Source organism: Pleurodeles waltl, chromosome 6, assembly GCF_031143425.1.
Source record: "Pleurodeles waltl isolate 20211129_DDA chromosome 6, aPleWal1.hap1.20221129, whole genome shotgun sequence".
Classification (NCBI taxonomy): Eukaryota; Metazoa; Chordata; class Amphibia; order Caudata; family Salamandridae; genus Pleurodeles; species Pleurodeles waltl.
Window position 1 is genome coordinate 124,513,928 of NC_090445.1, and position 20,572 is coordinate 124,534,499.

At 44.9% G+C, this 20,572-nt stretch overlaps 1 protein-coding gene and 1 long non-coding RNA gene across 2 annotated transcripts in view; both read left to right on the forward strand.

The window, feature by feature from the left end:
* The window catches only part of LOC138301874 (uncharacterized), an 81,624-nt gene extending 77,934 nt beyond the window's left edge, over positions 1-3,690 (forward strand). Inside the window, exon 3 of the long non-coding RNA XR_011205134.1 lies at positions 3,427-3,690. This is a non-coding gene — a long non-coding RNA (uncharacterized lncRNA). The remainder of the gene's footprint in view (positions 1-3,426) is intronic.
* A 1,893-nt stretch (positions 3,691-5,583) lies between these two features.
* Positions 5,584-20,572, forward strand: part of CDK5RAP3 (CDK5 regulatory subunit associated protein 3) — a 40,329-nt gene continuing 25,340 nt past the window's right edge. The window contains exons 1-8 of the mRNA XM_069237524.1: positions 5,584-5,717; positions 8,578-8,623; positions 9,993-10,124; positions 12,268-12,368; positions 14,296-14,344; positions 14,606-14,784; positions 17,089-17,225; positions 19,779-19,923. Coding sequence (XP_069093625.1) covers positions 5,712-5,717; positions 8,578-8,623; positions 9,993-10,124; positions 12,268-12,368; positions 14,296-14,344; positions 14,606-14,784; positions 17,089-17,225; positions 19,779-19,923 — 795 coding nt within the window. The 5' untranslated portion in view covers positions 5,584-5,711. The remainder of the gene's footprint in view (positions 5,718-8,577; positions 8,624-9,992; positions 10,125-12,267; positions 12,369-14,295; positions 14,345-14,605; positions 14,785-17,088; positions 17,226-19,778; positions 19,924-20,572) is intronic.

Sequence of the window (20,572 nt, forward strand, 5' to 3'; positions counted from 1 at the left end):
CCTCCGAGTCAGGCCCTGTAGCACAGGGCTTACTGTTTGGTTCTCCTTTTATCAAGGAACTTTCAAAATTTGTAGCGACTTATGCAAGCTTGGACAAAACCCAAGGTTCGACTAGATGGGTGCTGCGTCCACTTTTTCGAGGGGCCGGACGCTACAGAGGGCGTGCCTTCGGCCGCTTCAACCAGCAAGGCCCTCAACGTGGATATTAGCACCAAGCAAGAGGCGGCTTTCAGGAGTATGACTCCTCCTCTTCAACCTTCTACCCGTCCCGACCGAGAGCGGGTCGCTCCAGGTTCCGCAGAGGGAGATCCAAAGGCCACCAATCTTTCTCCCAGGAGTCAGGATCCACAGGTGAGCTTGATTGCGAGTACAGATGTAATGTTGGGGGGCGGAACGAAGAGTTTTCTGCAAGCATGGTATCAAATTACTTCCGATGCTTGGGTCCTGGAGCCCGTGCAGGGGTTCAAACTAGAGTTTTACGAGTCCCCGTCCAACAGTGCCTTCCCTGCCCAACATATTTTTCCCTTCAAGAGCGCAGTTTCATCTCCGCAGAGGTTTCTGCTCTGCTAGCAAAAGGCGCCATTGTCAAGGTATCAAAACACCCGTCCAGGTTTCTCAGTCCGGTGTTCCTGGTGGACAAAAAAGGAGTGGTTCACGTCTTGTTCTGAACTTAAAAGAATTAAACGGTTTCTTACTGTACCGACATTTCAAGATGGAGGGCATTCACTTACTGAGAGACATCCTCCAAGAGGGAGACTGGATGGTCCGTTTAGACTTCAAGGATGCTTATCTGACAATTCCTATTTTTCCTCCACACCGGAGATTTCTTCAATTCCTTTGGGAAGACACTTATTACGAATACAAGGTTCTCCCATTTGGCCTGTCATCAGCCCCCTGGTGCTTCACGAAGGTGATGAGGCCAGTGGTAGGGTCCCTGCGTTCTCGGGGGGTCCATCTAATAATCTATCTAGACGACATTTTAATCATGGCCCAAGACCCAGACCTTCTTCATTCCCATCTGGTGTGGACAGTGTCTCTGCTTCAGAGCTTGGGTTTCATAATCAATGCCCAGAAATCTATTCTGATCCCATCTCAACAGACGGATTTTCTGGGATTCCGGATAGACTCCATCCTGTCCCAATTGGTACTTCCCCCGGTGAAAATTAATTCAATCAAGAAGGAATTGAGATCTCTATTGTCTAGACAGACTGTATCATTGAGGGCGATTGCCCGCATGGTGGGCCTGCTCTCTTCATCTATCCAAGCGATATTTCCGGGCCCTCTCTATTACAGAGCCCTTCAGCGGTTGAAGATCTCCCATCTTCAGAAGGGCCTCAGTTATGCAGACCAAGTTCTCCTCTCGGAGGAGGTTCGTTTAGAGATAGTTTGGTGGTTGGAACACATGGAGGCATGGAACGGCAACGCTATCTTCAGCTCTTCCCCAGATGTTGTGATAGAGTTCGATGTCAGTCGTTGGGGCTGGGGAGCCCGTTGCGGATCAGTCTCTACGGGAGGCCGTTGGTCAAGTACGGAACTGAATCTCCATATCAGTTGTTTGGAGCTTCTAGCGGGCTTGTTTGCAATCAAGAGCCTCGCCCCTCTCAAGGCGAACTGTTGTATCCTTCTGCGCATGGACAATATCTCAGCGGTGAGATATGTCAACAAATTGGGGGGAACCCGTTCCCACATTCTAGCGGAGATTGCCAAGGACTTTTGGCACCTCTGTCTACAACACAGGATCTCGGTGATTGCGGAATATCTGCCAGGGAGCAGCAACCTCGTTGCGGACTGGCATTCTCGGCATCTGAGAGATTACAGCAATTGGAGGCTTCACCCCAAGGTATTCCGGGCACCCTATGCCCAGTGGGGCCAGTTTTCAATAGACTTATTTGCATCCCACCTCAACCAGCAGATCAAACGTTTTGTCAGTTGTAGGTCGGACCCGGAAGCATCAGCCATGGATGCTTTCCTTCAGAACTGGTCTCAGGAGCAGGGGTACGCTTTTCCTCCCTTCTTGATGATCCCCAGAGTGTTGGCGCAGATCAAGCGTCAACAAGCGGATCTGGTTCTAGTGACACCTCTGTGGAGGTCTCAGGCCTGGTTTCCGCTGGCTATGGAATTGAGTTGCGATCATCCATTTCTACTTCCTTTCAGGAGGAATCTCCTCCAGGACCCTCTGAGCCTTCCTCATCCATTGGTTCTGTCAGGTCAGTTGTCCCTTGTAGCGTGGCGTCTTTCAGGGAAAGATGAAGTATCCCAGGACTTTCGCAGGAATCTTCCAATTTCATTGTGGGTTCCTGGTCCTCCAGTACACACAAGAGATACGCTTCTGCTTGGAAACGCTGGAGTGCTTGGTGTAGTGCTCGGGGTGCAAATCCTTCTTCAGCAGATTGTAGTCTGGTCCTAAATTTTTTATCTTCTATAACTGCGTCAGGTCTAGCTTATCGATCAATGAATAATTATCGGTCTGCTATATCGGCAGGTCATTTACCTATTGAGGGTTAACCTATTGGGGAACTTCCCATTGTTTGTAGATTGTTGAGGGGTATCAGATTGGCTAATCCACCTCGTCCATGTTACGCTACTTTGTGGGATGTAAATATTGTTCTACGTTTTTTGGAATCATCGCCGTCCAATAGATTTCTGTCTAGAAAGCAACTTTCGGCCAAACTTACGATATTGTTATGTTTAATCTCTTGTAAGAGAGTCTTGGATGTTAGAGCTCTGGACTTAGCAGGGAGGGGTTTTTCTCCCGAAGGAGTGACTTTTTCCATTTCACGAAGAACTAAATGTAATTTGAAATCGGTGTCTTATCCCAGTTTTCTGGCCAATCCCAAACTGTGCGTGGTGCAGTGTCTCTGAGCTTATGAGGTGAGTACAGAGGAGTTTCGTTCTGATATGGGGGGTCAATTACTCATTTCATTGGTTAAACCTTATCACCCTGTTTCATCAGCCACTCTGGCTAGATGGATGCGATGGTTATTGAATGAAGCAGGCATTGTTATATCTAAATTTGGTGCTCATTCCTCCAGAGGTGCTAAGGCATTGAAGTCTTTTGCTTTGGGTTCACGTTTAGAAGACACCCCATCTACATTTAAAGCATTTTACTGTAAAACTATTGTTGATATTGCATCGGTGGTAGTGAATCAGCTTTGAACAAGCATAATCTGAGCCTCCGGTCCTGACATAGAATAAAAACAATTCTAGCATTCGCGTTATAAATTTTTCAATTCTATTAAGGACACGGAGGTGAGGATTATCCCACCACACTGTTGATATATTATTGTGCATTATGATAATGTGAGATTTTTTATGGACATGATTATTGTATTTCAGTGCATTTCCCCCCCCTCATTGGTAGTATGTATAAGGATCATTTCATGATGTTCAGTTTTTATGGTCTTATTTTTTCTCCTTTTTTTTTAGGAAATGAAGAGAAGTAATTTACTACGTCGTTCTTTCGTTCTCAGTTTCCCGGATGGATGGGGTTTTCTCCTTCTGGTACTCCAGGTTGTTCCGTTCTAAGGAGTTTTCGGGATCCATGTTAAAGACTGGAACTGTTATATCTGTTGCGATTGTTTTGGCAAAGAAAGAGGAGTTGATCTGTCTGGGGCAGCACTTTATAGGAGTCCTACTCTATGGTCATCACGTGGTGAAGAGACTTTGGGAAATGTAGTTTTTTGTTTTGATCATTTTGATTGGCTGCTGTTGAATAAAAGTATAGAAAGAGAAGCATAATCCTCGCCTCCGTGTCCTTAATAGAATTGAAAAATTCATAACGCAAATGCTAGAAAACAAATTATTTGCACCAACCCTGTTTTTTTGCCGTCCTCAGTGACCATGTGTGACAGACAGTGATTGTGCCGTTGGTGGCTGCAGGTCTTATTTTATCTTGTTTGCCACGCCTGCCCAGTTGGCGCAGTGCACGACACTTACATTGTTCTCTACTGTGATGGTGAGGTTTTGCTAGTTGGCTCCGGCTAGGATGTGTTCCCTGGCTTCAGCCGTCCCCTTTAGCCCAACCGGATATAAATTAGGAAGTCCAGACATATTTGAACTTCACCCTCGCCATAAAGCCCTTCAATCGTGTGCGTTTACCCCTGTCTGGTGGAGAGGCCTTGACTGTATCCAGCACCATCAAGCCGCCCCTTAAAATCTTCAGAGCAGAGCTGGCCTGAGATGAACCGAGAGATGTGGTGTGCGAGTCACTGCTAAGGTGCAAGACCATCCCCGCACTGTCAGTGCGCAACGTGGGCCTGACTGCAGCACGTAAGAGCAATGGCTTGTTAGAAAGTAAGCGCAGTAGCGGTGAAATGCAGAGTTAGGAGGTCCAAACAGAAGAGCAGCACAGAGATCAGAGCATTTCGTAATAGATGCATTTACATTTTTTTTCCTTGCAAAATGTGTGTTTGTATGCAGTTACAGATCTTCAAATTGTTTTCTGTAACTTGTTCAGTATCTGTCGCTCATTTTTTCCCCCCAAAGAGCAGCAAGCTTTTTGTCAATAAAACCTTTTCCGTGTTTGAAAGTGTGACACCGACTGCCATAGCTGCCTTTTCCCCAATACCAATGTCCATGCTGGTACGAGTACAACATACCGTTAATGGGGAAATAAAACTACCTGTCCCATAATGCCAAGCGCCACTGCCAAAAAAGTCAGGACTGGTGAGTGTTACACTTGACATAGTTGCAGGACACTAGGAAAGGCACATTTATTTTACATTTATTTAAAAACAGACTGAGCAAATCCTAGAGGGCTTCAGATCACACAGGACTGTAACGCAAATTAAATTCTAGTTCAACCCTGTACGTGTTCCTTCTTCTCAACATATAAATCGACTTGAAGAGGATTTGGAATGATAGCCACTTGAGTGATGTTTGTACTCATTGGGCGGTGTGCTGGCATATGACCTGTTTATAAGGTAGCGTAGTAGTGAAAGTCTCTCCGACCATCTCGGCTTTTCAGTTATGCATACTTCGCGATGAGACTTCTAAAGGCAGTTTGTAAACCAGCACCTCACAAAAGGGAGTAATCATGCAGTTTCTTGACCATCATATTGGAGAAAGGAGTAATTTCTGTTAACTTTCTCATTAAGCATAGATATTTTGTTCCACTTGTGATTATATGTCACTTAATGTGTCACTCATAAAGCATTGAAATGTCACACATAAACACCCTAAAAATGTGGCAGTTTCACACATATACACACTGAAAATATGGCAGCCATGTCCACAGACCCCGCCGCTCAGTAACAAGACGCTGCACTGCGTTTCTTCATAAAACGTTGGGAGACCTTGTCTCAAATGTTTGAAACACCCAATATAAGATGCATAAAACCAAAAAAAGGAACATTTTCTGGGGATGGCGACACAATGGCGGTGCGGTCTCTGGAAATCGGGGACGACCCATTACATAAGCCAGTACTTGAAGTAGCAAGCTATGAGGGAGACATAAGCCACGTCAACCTGACTACCTCTGCAGATATTGCACATTCTGACTGGTCAAAGAACGAAACGACGCTATTGGCTAGAAATAATTTGCATTTTGTGATTGGACGAAGTTGGTGACGACTGAAATGTTTCTGAACACGTTGAACGTCACATGCTACACGTCTCCATGCGAAACGTCCACTTTGGCCAATCAGCTTGCCGCATTGCCTCTGGCACATCTTATTGGAAGGTCCGCAGTTTTTGCGGTGGTTCCGGGAATAATGCAGGTCAGTACCTGAAGGTTTGGGGTGAAGGGTGCGCTAACACTTGAATATGCGGAATTACAGTTTCCCGCGCGGTAGTCCTACGTACCCTTCCAGCCCGAGTTGTTCAGTGAACAGAATGCCTTGTGCGCCTGAGCCTTACTACCGGAAGTTGCGTGTAATTTCCGCGCATAGTGTATAGGGATATGTAGTTCTTTTGTAAATGTTAGCGTTACGATTATAATTTTGCAGATACATAAAACACATATTACCTTCTTAACTACTCACCAACCGTCAGTGGGTCACTAACGGTAAATTAATTGCAGTGTTGACGCACAGACTCGTCTGGGTTACCCAGATACCTATGTAATCTAGCAAGAATTCACGCGAATACTTAGCTCCCTCTGTGTTTAGTCAGTTCTCTTTAAAAGCAGGACATCTACATTTGCAAAAAAAATGCCTTGATAGACACTAGAAAGCAGGGACTCTCCTGGAGAATTCGGGCCTTCTATTCGCTCTATTTAAGGTGATTTCACTTCTGTAATTCCGTAGGCAACACCCGGAAGATGAGACTCTTTAATGGGGTAATCCGTAGTAGTCCTTATTCAAAACTATTGCAAGTGCAATAATATTGTGTTCAAATGAAGACTAGAGGCCTTGGGATTATTGCTTGATGTAGCGACCTCAAGTGCAATTTATAATAAATTAGACTCGCACGTTTTAAGATCTTTATGAAATTTCACACAAACGAGGCTGGATCTCAAAAGGATTAGAACCAGAACTACACGTGTGGCAAGTGCCAAGAAGGGAGTCCTCCGATATCAGAGTGAGCACCCCTGTAGCTCCTGAGTCTAATTGGAGGAACCCTTATGCCAAGACGTTAAGTGGGAATAAAAAAGTGGGCATACCCTACATAATTAAGGGCATGACTTTAAATGTGCAAACTAAAATTCTGTGCTTTCCATGATGCACAACTCGTATAGTATTTTGGTGCTTCTCTGTGAGCTTTCTTTATTACATCCAGATATAGCACAGTAATGCACATTCATTCAGTAGCAAGGTTTAAATAGGCCCTGCTGCAAGCAAGGAAATGTTCCCTTTAACTGTTGCAAGGTTAGGTTAGTAAAATGCAGTCATTATCAGGATTCAATGGGCCACTCAGGGCTCTGAGCCCGGTGCACTGCACCCGGTGCACCAATGGTAGCTACGCCCCTGCATGCACCTAAAACAAGCCACATCTACTGGCGTTGCCCATACTAAATGCTAGCAGTATCAGATAAATACCAACAATTGATTTTTGTTTTATAAATCAGAATTGAAATTGATTCAATTCTGAAAATATGTAACTGTGCACTGAACATTTCCTTCACTTCACTATCCCTCTACACGTAGAACACCCTCACTCAACTGTACTGTAACCACTGCATTTTCTTGTACTTGCACCATGTCAATATGAAGTTTGCAACCCTGGCGCTTCTTTTCCATTTTCCCGTCCATCTGCATTTTTTAAAAATGTATGTTAACACATTTTTCATTCATTCACTGACTTATTCCACGAATGTACTCCCACACCTGTTAGCTCATTCATGCTTCCACCCACAATTATGAATCATATGATGAGTCTACTTATGCATTCATACATGTTGACAGATGTGTCCCTATACTTTCATACATCCATTCATCCACTTGTATCCACGTGTGTTTTTTATGTGTTTATGTCGAGTGCCTTGTACATGCGTGTTGCTGTCTGTGCACGTATGTATGTTACTCTGCGAGCATTTATATGTGTGGTGCTGTGTCAGGACGTCTATCTCTAGTAATCCTTCTATATGCATGCACTCCACAAAAAGCAGACCCATTGACGTTATCTTCACGCGTTAAGGTATGCCAATTATGTATTTTAAAAGATATGCACCTTTTAAATTACAAGCCGTGCATTGGCTAAAATGTGAGCCTGTGTTATCCATGCACACCGCTCTAATAAAATGCGAGTGCTTTTATGTAATGTTGCTTTCCGTGACATTTCCAGTCCAAGGGAGAGCCCTCACCCACAACCTTTGTGGCAAAATAGAACTGCAGTTTCACCAGCAGAAACTGCCCTGTTCTGCAGCGCGTGTGAGCATAGCCGTTAGTTATCAGTCAGTGTTGGGACACTAAGTTATACGCAGTGTTGCTTCAATAGAAGGGACCAGGGGCCATATGTACGAACACTTTTTCCCATAGACACAGAATGGGTAAAAACCTTTGCTACATCTGGCCCCAGGAGTTTTATACCTGTGTGTTTTTTTGCATCTGTTGCCTTCCTAGTAATAACAGTGTACACTAGAACTTTGGACGAAGCAGTCTCGGGTTAAAGTTTTGTCTCAATGTCATGGAGGTGGTTTCTGTGGTAATATTTCTGTTTCTTTATCTGTACATTATGCTTATTTTCCAAAGGGCTTGGCTACTGAAATGCTTCATAGCGCTAAAAGTAAATGCAGTAACCTAGCACACAACAAAAAATCCGAAGACAAATAGGAATTAACACAAGAAGTGTTCGCTCTTGAACATATAACTGTCATAATCTCCAATGACATCGCCTCGCCACATGGTAAGGAAAGCATGCACACAAAAAACTCTTAAGACTTAGAGGGAAGCACTCCAAAACCTAGCCCATGCCCTATGTAGGATTACCACAAGGCAGAACGCAAGCACATCTTTCAGATAATACTAGCTATTATCCCTGCTGCCCGTGCACCCTGTGGACCAGGACCAATTCACAAGTGGGTGCTTTGGTTAGTCACAGAATTCTCTGCCCTAGACTTGCGTTCTCAGGTGCAGAAGTTGAACACACACTTTTTTTTTATCGCCTATATGATTTATTGTTGCATTTTTTTTTCAACAGGATTATCAGACGCTGCCGATTGATATCCAGACCAGCAAGCTGCTAGGTAATATAGAAATATGTAGTGCTGGGTATTGGAGAAGAAACGGATGACAGATGACATGGTCACCTGTGCTCTGCTAGTGTCACTTTTTATTTGCTCTTTTATAGTGACTGGAAATTCATTGGTCATTTGGTGGTATAGGCCTGAACTGAGTTGCCTGTTGTTAATACCAGCCTTATCCAAGGGTTCTGGTGTTCGTGTTGCCCTAGTTATAAACAAGTTTTTTGACAGACCTTTGCTAGAAGTGGATAGTGCTTGTGAAGACGTGGTGTGGTGGCTGGTGTTAATGCAAAAAGAACAGAAGATGGACAGAATGCGGAACAAATCAAACATCCACCCCCAGTCACAGATCTGGGTTTATTCCATATTTTTTTTTGCTGACCATGCCACCCCAGTTTGGACCCAACCATATGCAAATCAGTCTTCACCCTGCTTCCCATGGGAACAGTCTAGTCTGAACTGCCAGGCCAGGTCTTTCCTGGAATGGAAACAAGCACCCCGGGACAGGTTTCAGGGTATCACCCCTCATCAGCCAGGCTAGCTGGAATCCAGTGAGTACGGGTGTTAATGCAGGCCTGGTTGGAGGTGTGTTGTAGACTTGGCTGAAAATGTCTGATATTGATTGTAGGTGACAGGCCCTGGTGCTGGCATGGTTGGAAGTCGGTTGCTGGTATTGTAGGCTTGTTTAAGAGCATTTATTAGCGTTGTTGCAGATTTGACCGGTGGTGGTTGGTGTATGTCTGGCCAGAAGTGCTTGTACTGGTGCCTACTTAACTGTGAATGTCTGATGTTTGGTACGGACCTGACTTTACACGTCAGGTGTTCGTGCAGGTTTGTCTAGAAGGCATGACGCAAGGTATGTTTTTTTGGCCCTCGCGTTAGTAAAGGACTTAGCTCAGAGAGATTTTGTGTGAAGTGCTCCAGCTGATACCTGGCATCTACCTGTATCTCTTGGATGCAGGCCGTCTGTTTGGAGGGTAGGGGCAGCCAGTACCCCCTCTCGCTGCTGTTCTGGTGCAGTATTGCCTTTTTTGGGGTGAATCAGTTCACATTCCCGTATGTGCACAATGCGAGCCTTCAGTCCCTCTCACTCGGTTCTTAATGATGTTTGTCAGTTTCTGCACTGCCGTCTTCTGGCCTGTTTGTATACTGTCATTTTGACTCTTCTGGCAGTAGTTGGTTTTCCCTCCTCACAGCTGCACTTCCTGCCTACAGTCTCTCTCCCCTTCCCACAACCATATGTTCTCTACGGTCTTTGTGCTTCCTTGAGGTGCTTAGGAGTTGTTTGTTCCGTGGTACTTCTCATGTGGTCTGAACGGAGTAAGCTTGTCAGGCAACTTTGGCTACTCATGCATTTTGTGTCTGTCCACAGACTGGTTGGTCGATAGACGTCACTGCGCCCTGAAATGGCAGACCCAGGTGTTGGCGATTCGGGAGAAGATCAATGCCGCAATCCAAGATATGCCAGAGAACGAGGAGATCGAACAGTTGCTGGCCGGGTCCTGTGAGTGTTGCATGATCGGTGATAGCGATTGCTTAGGTCACCACAGAGGCTGACCTCTTTCAACGCAACCCCAGTCTCTCTAAACTGTGGTCAAGTGGGACATACACCAAAAATGCAAAGGCCTTCAGATTTTTTATATGCACCTGAATGCCATGTATCTCAAGAATATTTAAAATATTAATTAAAAAAACGCCTCACCCACCAAATGGTGGCATGCTTCATCATCAGCGTTACCCTAGTGGGTAAATACCGCCAGGGTGGGCTCAACCACTTTCTGGGAGCTCTTATATATTTGCAAATTCTGGAGAAAGAACAGCGGTCCAGTTCACAGTTAAAAAATTATCATAGGTTTACCCAATTGATTTATTAGTAGTAGCCCTTCACACAATTAAAAAAAGGAATGGGATGTCCTTCTAGGAATACAAAGATTTCAACATTCCTAATCTGCCAATATGTTTTGGCTAAATACATTATGCCCTATAGGTCGCTCGTCCTTCAGGGCGTCTAGACCACCCTGCGTACCCTCAATTGTGTCTAGGGAAATGTGAATAAGGAGGCATAAGGCTCTCCTACCTGTGATCCTTGTAGACCTCATCTTAAGTTTCAGTGGGCCTCATCGGCTCTGAAGGGGGTAGACTCTTCACTTTTGTCACACTTACACCAAGGGTACAGCGTCGTTGGTTGCACTTATTGTTCCCTTCCTTGGCTACGTCGGACCTTGACTGTGGTCAAGTGGGTCCTTCAAGTCAAGGGCTTGTGGAACTCAAGATGGAGCTGGGCTTTTTCCAGGGTAGGGCAAGGAAGTAATTACGTTTGACCAAGGGTGCGCATAGGTCTTTCCAAGTCAGCTCAAGTCTTCTTAGGCATGTCATGTGTTGTTACTTGGAATTCTCTTACCATGCACAGCGCATCGTAAGATGTTATGTTGATTTGTAAAGAGTGCTAATCACCAAGTAAGATCTACTGTAAGGCTGATTGGGTCGTCTTTCTGCATTCCCTGAGCCCCTCCATGATAGGATCAAGCTTTATCCAAGGCAGGACTAGGTGCTCACCTGTGATTAGTCACTAGGTCTGCTTTTATGTGGACTTTAGATAGTGCAAGGAATCTTAAACACAATGGTGACCTTGCTCAATTAAGACCCCTACCGTACCAGCAAAACACGATAAAAGCACAGTATGTCTGGTTTCAAACACCAGTTGAACACGCGTATTAATCACAATGAATTGTGTAGGCCCAGGGTATTAACGCGGGAATAAACGGGGGACCCATCAAGAGTGCTACCTTCAGGCTAGGCCTGCTTGAGTCCTCAAGTCAGGCCTGGCAGGAGTACGTACAGGCACAGCAGTGATTTGTCCTCTCTATTTTTGTTTCTCTGTTACTGTCTGTGGAGCACCATGAGTAAGCTTGTGAACCACATACTAACACTGCTTTCAGGGAAACTTTGGATCTAATAAATAGAGGATCTGCTTTTCTCAATATACCCCTTCTTTTAGGTCATATTACTTTATGCTAAGCCTAGGCTTACACAGTTTTAAAGTGCAGCAGCCAGGATTAACCAGACCCATCTATACTAAAAGAGAGGTGACGATGATCCCTCACAGTGCCATATCTAGGGCATGGCTCGTGTCTGTCGAGAGTACAACAGAAAGGCACGAAGCAGATGTCTTCTCAGGGGAGGGCTTGGACCGCTCTGCATTTCTAGGGTAAGAGCACACTGGGTTTGATGCCCTCTCTAGGCCATATCTGGGGTCCGCGTGCAGAACTGACTATGCCTGGCACCCTCTCTTTGGCAGTGTTGGGGTCATGCAGTGGATGCTCTGTGTTTGGCAGAGACAGATGCGCAATGGGGAAAAGAAGAAAAGATATAAATACTCAGGACCTGATAACTGCTCAACGGCAAGTGTTCCTCTGTGGGGCTAGTTGATCACTGTCTGTTGGGCTAATGCCCTCCGTCTTTCACGGCGGAGGACTTTGCTCGAGGAAGTAGTCATTAATTAGGGATTTAGGTCTTTGCTGTCACTTAGTAGGAGCATCTCATAAATTGGAATCCTGACTGTCTTTTTATGTGAGCACTTTGGGAACTTTGACCCTGTGTTGTGGGAGCAGAGCTGGTTCTCACCCTGTTACTATCTTTCCTTTTAGACATACACTACTTCCATTGCTTACGCATTGTGGAAATCCTCAAAGGGACAGAGGCCTCCTCCAAGAATATGTTTGGCCGTTATTCCTCCCAGCGTATGAAGGTGAGTGTCTATCCTGTGCATATATCTCAGCGCATGAAGGGGAGTGTCTACCCTGTGCATGTATCTCAGCGCATGAAGGGGTGTGTGTACGCTGTGCATGTATCTCGGCGTATGAAGGTGAGTGTCTACCCTGTGCATATATCTCAGCGCATGAAGGGGAGTGTCTACCCTGTGCATGTATCTCAGCGCATGAAGGGGGGTGTCTATGCTGTGCATGTATCTCGGCGTATGAAGGTGAGTGTCTACCCTGCACATATATCTCAGCGCATTAAGTTGAGTGTCTACCCTGTGGATATATCTCAGCGCATGAAGGTGAGTGTCTACCCTGTGCATATATCTCAGCGCATGAAGGTGAGTGTCTATCCTGTGCACATACTTAAGCGCATTAAGTTGAGTGTCTACCCTGTGCATATATCTCAGAGCATTAAGTTGAGTGTCTACCCTGTGCATATATCTCAGAGCATTAAGTTGAGTGTCTACCCTGTGCATATATCTCAGAGCATTAAGTTGAGTGTCTACCCTGTGCATATATCTCAGAGCATTAAGTTGAGTGTCTACCCTGTGCATATATCTCAGAGCATTAAGTTGAGTGTCTACCCTGTGCATGTATCTCAGCGCATGAAGGTGAGTGTCTACCCTGTGCATATATCTCAGCGCATTAAGGTGAGTGTCTACCCTGTGCATGTATCTCAGCGCATGAAGGTGAGTGTCTACCCTGTGCATATATCTCAGCGCATGAAGGTGAGTGTCTACCCTGTGCATGCATCTCAGCGCATGAAGGGGAGTGTCTACCCTGTGCATATATCTCAGCGCATTAAGGTGAGTGTCTACCCTGTGCACGTATCTCAGCGCATGAAGGTGAGTGTCTACCCTGTGCATATATCTCAGCGCATGAAGGTGAGTGTCTACCCTGTGCATGCATCTCGGCGCATGAAGGGGAGTGTCTACCCTGCGCATGTATCTCAGCGCATGGAGGGGAGTGGCTTTGTTTGTATCCCAACACATAAGCGTGAGTACCTATCATGCCCCTGAAGAGGGGAGTGGCTTTCTGCACTCATGTCCTACAGCTTAAAGGAGCTGTTGTTTACATGTAGGTGAGTGGCTGTTCTGTGCATATATTCTATTTCTTGAAGGTCAGTGGCTATCCTGCACATTTATCAGAATGATATAGTGGAAGTGATGCTAGTAGTGAAAAGATACATTGTAAGAGACCATTTCGTATGGTGTCAATGGTGATGTATTAGATAAGGTATCAATCCAAGTGTAATACGTGACGTCCACAAAGTACATTATATTCGTCCTGAATTCCAATGGCTACATAAATCACAAACTAAATATATCATATAATTTTGTGTTGTCTACTCTTTACCTGAGAATGTACTAGTCTATAAAACCAGGGAGAAAAAATATGAACTAAAAGTCCATGTGTTGCTTCTGTTGCACAAAGTCGAAAAGTTTTGTTTGATTATAGCAAAAAAAAAAATGAACCGACCAAGTGAATGAGCAGGAGCAAGAAACAGCTGACGCTTGTTTCGTTGCCTGAGGAACATTTTCAAGGCTGCAAGAGAGTAGAAAGTAGGTTGAGAAGGGAACCTGAGTTACACATCTAGAGAGAATTATAAGATAGTTACCTCACCAAGTAGTGAACTGTGACAAAGGTACCAAGTGGGATGTTGAGAGTCACCAAAGTAAAACAAGACCTCGTCAGAGAAAATCATATTGTGAAGAAGTGGCCAGATGGGCTAATGAAAGTCATCATAACAAACATGCTCGTAGAAGATAAAATGAGAAGTAGATGTAGGGGCAAGTTTGCTATTAACCTACAATGTTTAGAAGTTATTCAACGTTGGAATGAAATGGATTAGTTGAAGAGGAAACATGTTCACACATCTTCTCACCCATCTCCATCTCTGGTTGCTTCCTCTAGGACTGGCAAGAAATTGTGTCTTTGTATGAGCGTGAGAACACCTACCTTGGTAAGTCAGCCTCCTTGAACAGGTGTGAGGTCTTACTTCCACTTGCTTGTGCTCTGCAGCCGATTCTGGGATGCAGGGGGAGAATGTGTGTGTCCATGTATGTGCCACCCATTTGTTACTACCATCTGTGCGTTAGTATCTTCTGTTGACTGTCCCTTGCTGTGGGGTATGTATTTCTGATCCCTTTCATGAATCGCTTGACACCTTTTTTTTTCCTCCCTTTCCCTTGACCCTTCCTTTATGCTGACCTTACATCACCAGCCGAGGTGGCAAGCCTGCTGGTGCGCAATGTGAGTTATGAGATCCCATCTCTGAAGAAGCAGATTGGGAAGTGCCAGCAGCTGCAGCAGGAGTACAGCAGAAGGGAGGAGGAGCACCTGCTGGGGGCCGCCGACATGAGGGAGCGCTTCTACACCTCCTGCAAGCAGTACGGCATCACTGTGAGCATTGTTTGCCCTCCCACTGTGCGCGCCTCCAGGCCTCCATCATCACTGTCAGCATTATAGTCCTTCTTCCACCACTCTGAAGCCCCTGACCATCACTGTATGCAGAATACCCCCATCCCAAACCCTGAGACCCTTCACCATCAGTGTGAGGATTATATCTTACCTTTCCAGCCTTAGGGACCTTTGAGAGCATTCCATGAGAGCATTATACTCGCTCACTCCAACATCAGAGGTTCTTCCCCATCGCCATGAGTAATATACCTAGAACTGCATGGGTATATTGCACCACCACTGTAGGCAGCTTACCATTCCCCTATCCCCAGGGGCCCTTCAGCATACACTTCTCAGTGGTGGCTGGTGACACTTGAAAGTGATGGGGCGTAAAAGTTAGGTATGACTTCTATGTAGCAAGTGAAGCAAGCAAGCCTAATGGACAAATGTGAGGTCCAGGGTGGGTCCTGCTCCCAAGAAAAAAAATGAAAAAAGATGGGCAAATAGTACATTTGAAGGCAAATGAATTTAGTGGGAAAGTAAGGTTTATAAAGCAGTGTGAATGAGTAGCCTTGAAATATTAAACACATTAAAAACTGCCCCGCATCTTACTGCAATAATAAGTTCAACGGTTATTTTAATGGGCAAATTGTACAGCGCAACAACTTCATGCCCTTTAAAGTGTGTGCTTGCCCTGTGTCTTGCATTGCATGCGGCATCAGCTTTGGAAGAAAGTGTTCCAACCAGGCATCGGGAAGCACCCACAGCTGCTGGCTGCAATCAGTCATACAGAAATATGTCACACAGGACTTTCTAAGTGGGATGAAAAAAGTGGGGATTCTCTAAAAGGGACATGCCAAATACATTTCTGTGATTCCCTTAATGGGCCACCCAACCTATATTTTGGTTTCTCTCTGAGGTGTTATTGCATCCAGAAATAAAACACAACAACTGTCATACACCTAAAACCTGTCAGTCCTATTGGCTTTGTCAATGGTTATCTGTTTAAGATAAATGAGTAACAACAATGATTTGCTATAAATAATTAACATTGGAAATGTTTGAATTCTGAAATTGTGAGACTATAAATTAAATATTATTGAGGCCTGTGGAAGGACTATGGCCTTCAGTTATGTGTGCTCTATGTTAGATATGTATGCCCTTTTCTCTGCACATCTCATCCATCTGCACATTTCCAACCTCTTCTGTTTCCTCTTCAGCACCCTCTTTTCACTCTCCCCTGAATGCACCTCCTCGCATCTCCCTCATTTTTAGCATCTCAAACATACACTACACTCATGCACTTTTAACACTTTATTTCTTTTTGCTTTCACCTTCTAAATATTTTGACCTCTTTGCACAACCTTTGCACACATTTACACTGAATTTCAGTTGTAACTGGAATACATGACCATTGTTCTGTGTGCTTTGCGATGCGCAAACACACTGACAGGCACTGTGTTTTGCCAGCTTTAGCCTCAGCGCCAGCCCGCTCAATCAAAGCCCTTCATAAACACCTGGCACAAGTCAAAGTATGCACTATTGAAGAGTAATAAGATGCACAAAAAATACAGAAACACAGCACTGTGAGCATAAGTCTCCTTTCTTGTAACCCTATGGGCTCTGCATCTTTACTGTGAGGAGTTTACCTCTCTGCCAATCCCAGAGGCCCTTTATCATTACTGTGAGCTAAATGCTCTCTCCTCCAACTACAGTAATCTTTCATCATGACCATAACTTTGAGCAATACTCTCCTCCATAATCCCACGGGTCCGTCACTTTGGGTAATATACCCTTCCTCCTCGAATTCCAGGAATTCTTTGATATACTACGAGCAATTTACCCCTTAATTCTAACCCTAGCAGCCTTTCACCATCACAAATACATCCCTCCAACCCAAGGTCTTTGCCATCAATATGAGCAACTAACCCGTTTCCAAACCCACAGGCCATCCCTGTGAGGTCAATCCATGCTTTCATGCTCATTAACTCCCTCCCCTCCCCACTCTTTTGGGGGCGGGTTTTTGGCAGCCTATCTAACCCTGTGTGACTCCACCATTATTGTGAGACCAGTTCCTGCAGGATTCCCCCCTCAACACAGTTGTATCTAAAGCAAGCTGTCCTATCTGCCTCCTCTCCAATGAATGTGAATATTTCTCAGACAAGCAATCTGCCTTCAGGACCCTGCTGCTTTCTTCCTTTGAGACACCTGAATATGCAGCGTTAAAGCATCTGCATTTTTTTGCCTCAAAGCTCATGCATACTGACTAACAGACTGCAGACTGACAGACTGTTTCTTTCTTTGCAGGGTAATGACATGCGGAGGGAACTTCAGTCCCTAGTCAGTGACCTCCCGGCCCACCTTAAGGAGATTGGAGATTCTGCCAGTGTCCTCTCCGGTGTCATTGATTTGTATCAAGCTTGCGTGCAATTCATATGTGACAGGTAAGGTCCCTACTCAGGAGGAGGCTGGGAGTGGAAGTGTTGTACCTCTGTGGCAGTGCAGTTTTACCTCTAATTAGATGTTTGTACAGTACCAAAGCCATCAAACAAAAGGAGGAGGCAGTTTCAGAAGCGCTTAGGGATTACCACATACCAAAAAAAGCAGACAAAAGACCCTGTCCATCACCCACCGCTTTATCCTTATGCTCATCATTCCTGGCTCAGTACATTCATATTGACCCAAACCAGGACCTCTGTGCACACCACCAAACCCATAGTGTGATCCACTGCCCATGGATGACTTTTATCAAGCCAATCTCTACTCCAGGAGAGTTTCTTCCGAATCACATAAAACTGCCACTGACCACAAATCTTCTAAGCATCAGCACCAGTTGCTTCAGCTCAGTCTTAGGTCATTCTTGTGGTATGACACATTAAGTCCTAGAAGGTGGCCACCTGCAGCCTCCAGAGTATTGTGTGCAAATCCTTAAGCCAGAAGGATCACTACACAGGTAGGCTATGTGGCTACATGGAGAATATTTGGCCAATATTATAACAACCTTCATAAACCACCCTTAGCAGTCACGGTACAAGAAATCATCTGTTACTTGTTGCACTTTTAAGGTAGAGGATTAGCCTACTTTTCCATAAGGAATAAGGATAAGGTCCTGCAAAACAGGGACCCCCAATCCCTCTTCAGAATTCTTGGCGTTTGAGACTTTATTAAAGTTCTGAAGAGGGTGATCCCAGCTCGAATGCCAGAAGTCTCGTAATAAGTGCTTACATAATTCATTGGCTCTCCATTTGAGTGGCTACATCCTTCTCCACTGCAGTTCCTTTCCTGGAAAGTGGTCTTCCTCGTTGCAATCACTTCCCTCTCGAAAGTCAGTGAACTTCAAGCCTCAAGGGTTGAAGAGCCAAGTGCTAATGTGTGGACATTCCTGACGCACAAGAAACCCAAGTCGAAAAAACTGCACTTAAAACCCTGTTTACGTCTTACATTGCTGATGCAGGACAGCGCTTTAGTGGAGGGATGCTTCTTTCCAGTCTGTGCACATCAGGGGACCAACACCACTACCAGCTGCAAACCGATTGCTACAGGAAAGCAACATTTTCCTTTCCACGTTAAATGTCAGTGGCTTCAGGAAGACGTTCGCATTCACTGGGCCTCCGCCTGTGTACTACTGTTAGCAAGAACAGAGCAGTGACCCCCGAGGCCCTCACAAATCTCACCCCGATAGATTCACCCATCTCCACTTGCATCCTCAGCCCCCTTGTGGAAGGTCCCCTTATGTGTCTTTGGTATGTGGGACTGTAGAGTGCAATCACTAGTCGTGTGCCCCTGGGGATGTGGTTGTACTATACAGTGTATTTGCATAAATACAATATCATTCTTGTTCGTGTTTGTACACAGCCTTTAAACAAAGTCAAAGGGAAGGTATTTTCACTACCTGTCAAATTAACAGCATTGATGAAGCTATCCTGCAGCTTTCAGCCTGCAACAGCGCCCCAGACGTTGGATACTCTACCCGTCCAGGCATTGTAATACCCGAGTCTTACACCTTGTACAACCTGCAGCACGAAGGCTGGCCTTAAGAAAAGATAATGTTTGTGTATTGGAACTCTTCTAATGTAAATCGCTCTGACACCCCGAGTCTTTTTTGCACCATATAAAGCTCCCAATAAATAGATACAAATTTTAAAAAAGTAGAAAATTAAATAAAAATTGTCAATTTGTGAGTACACATCTTGATAGTGTGAAAATGTGTTTTAAAATAACAATGGGCCACAGTATAGAAAAGATATGTCTCACACTTGACCTTAGTAGCTGCAGAACTACTTAGGCTAGTAATACTTGTGTATAAGTTTCTGACAGACTCACATAAGTGACAGTCTATTTCTGGCAGTGTTAATTCGCGACCCGGGAAATCAAGAACCTGCACATGTGCAAATCCTTTTTTTTTTTTTTTTTTTGTGCACATATTTCCTAATAATGGACATTTTAGTGAATCGGTGAGAAAGATGCGATACCCATCTGCATAGCGTTAAAAAAATCCTGTGCACTTGCTTCTTCGTGATACTGTTAAAGGGAGTGTGTTTTGGTGGATCCATAGAGCCACAGCCGTACAAAAACCAACCTAGAGCCCACAACTGCACTTGGAAACATTATGGGATACAGCCCTTGTGCATTCAGTAATGACTGACTGCAAATAGATCCCACTACCTCAGTCCGTGCAATCATCCAACTTTACTTCACCCCGGTTCTAATAGACTCACCACCACTAACAAGTTAATACTAACTGCCCACACCCTGCACCATTACCGGGCCTTTCATTTTCTTTATTGGATGAGTAGCAAAAAAAGATCGCTTCTCTCACAACCAGAGACTGACCTACTCCAAAAATGAGGATGAATCACAACACACGTGAGAAACACATTTTGCAGAAGTGTGTGCATGCGTGCATGCCTGTTGTCGCTTTTAGATGTACTCACACTATAAACTTTGTTTCTCTTGTGGCCTCCTTCCTCTGATACACTTTCACCCATCTCTCGCAGCCCCGCAGAAGAAGTGGTTCCAATGCTGAGGTATGTCAAAGAACATGGAGACACCACGGTGTACGAGTGGCGAACCGGAACACCGCCCACCACCATTGAACAGACCAACCAAGCGGAAGCTGCAGAGCCGGTTGGAGAGGAAGCGGTACACCTCTAGTTGCTAAAGTGTTGGGGGAGGGGTATGAGGTTTCAGTGGCATGATGGAGGATACTGTAGGTAGGGTGAGACACAAAAGGTCATCTTCAAACAGATTATATCCCCTCAAAGCTGATGGACAAAGGCGGAGTCAATTACTCATCCAGCCATAATGATGCAAAGGGGCCAGCAAATGCCATTGCCACCCAAATGGCATAGGATTCTAAAACAAGTGAAGTAAATTCATATCGAAAAGCACAAAACTCTTTAACCGGACCTCTCCTCGACCAGGCAAGGCAAGTTCAGTGGAATCTGGAGTTAACCGCACAACAAGAATCCTACAAAACTGAAACTGGTGGTCACATGGGCAGCAGGAGTCAGAGCTGGCTATAACCAAAAAGACAAATGTTTTGAGTAAAAGTTATGATCAGAGCAGGGGATGTTTGTACATCTAAGGGCCTCAGTGTATGGAAGCAACCGTGCAGTCTGTCTTTTACCCAAACTGAGCTGAGATCATAACCAAGGATGAACAGAGACTGAGCCCGAGTGTAAAGAGTCACCGGATAAAGCATGCCAGAGATCCAGAGTAGAAAGCCTGAAATGTGAAACTAAAGACTGAGGCATACAACAGGCAAGAGAAGGCTGTAGTCCACCGGCAG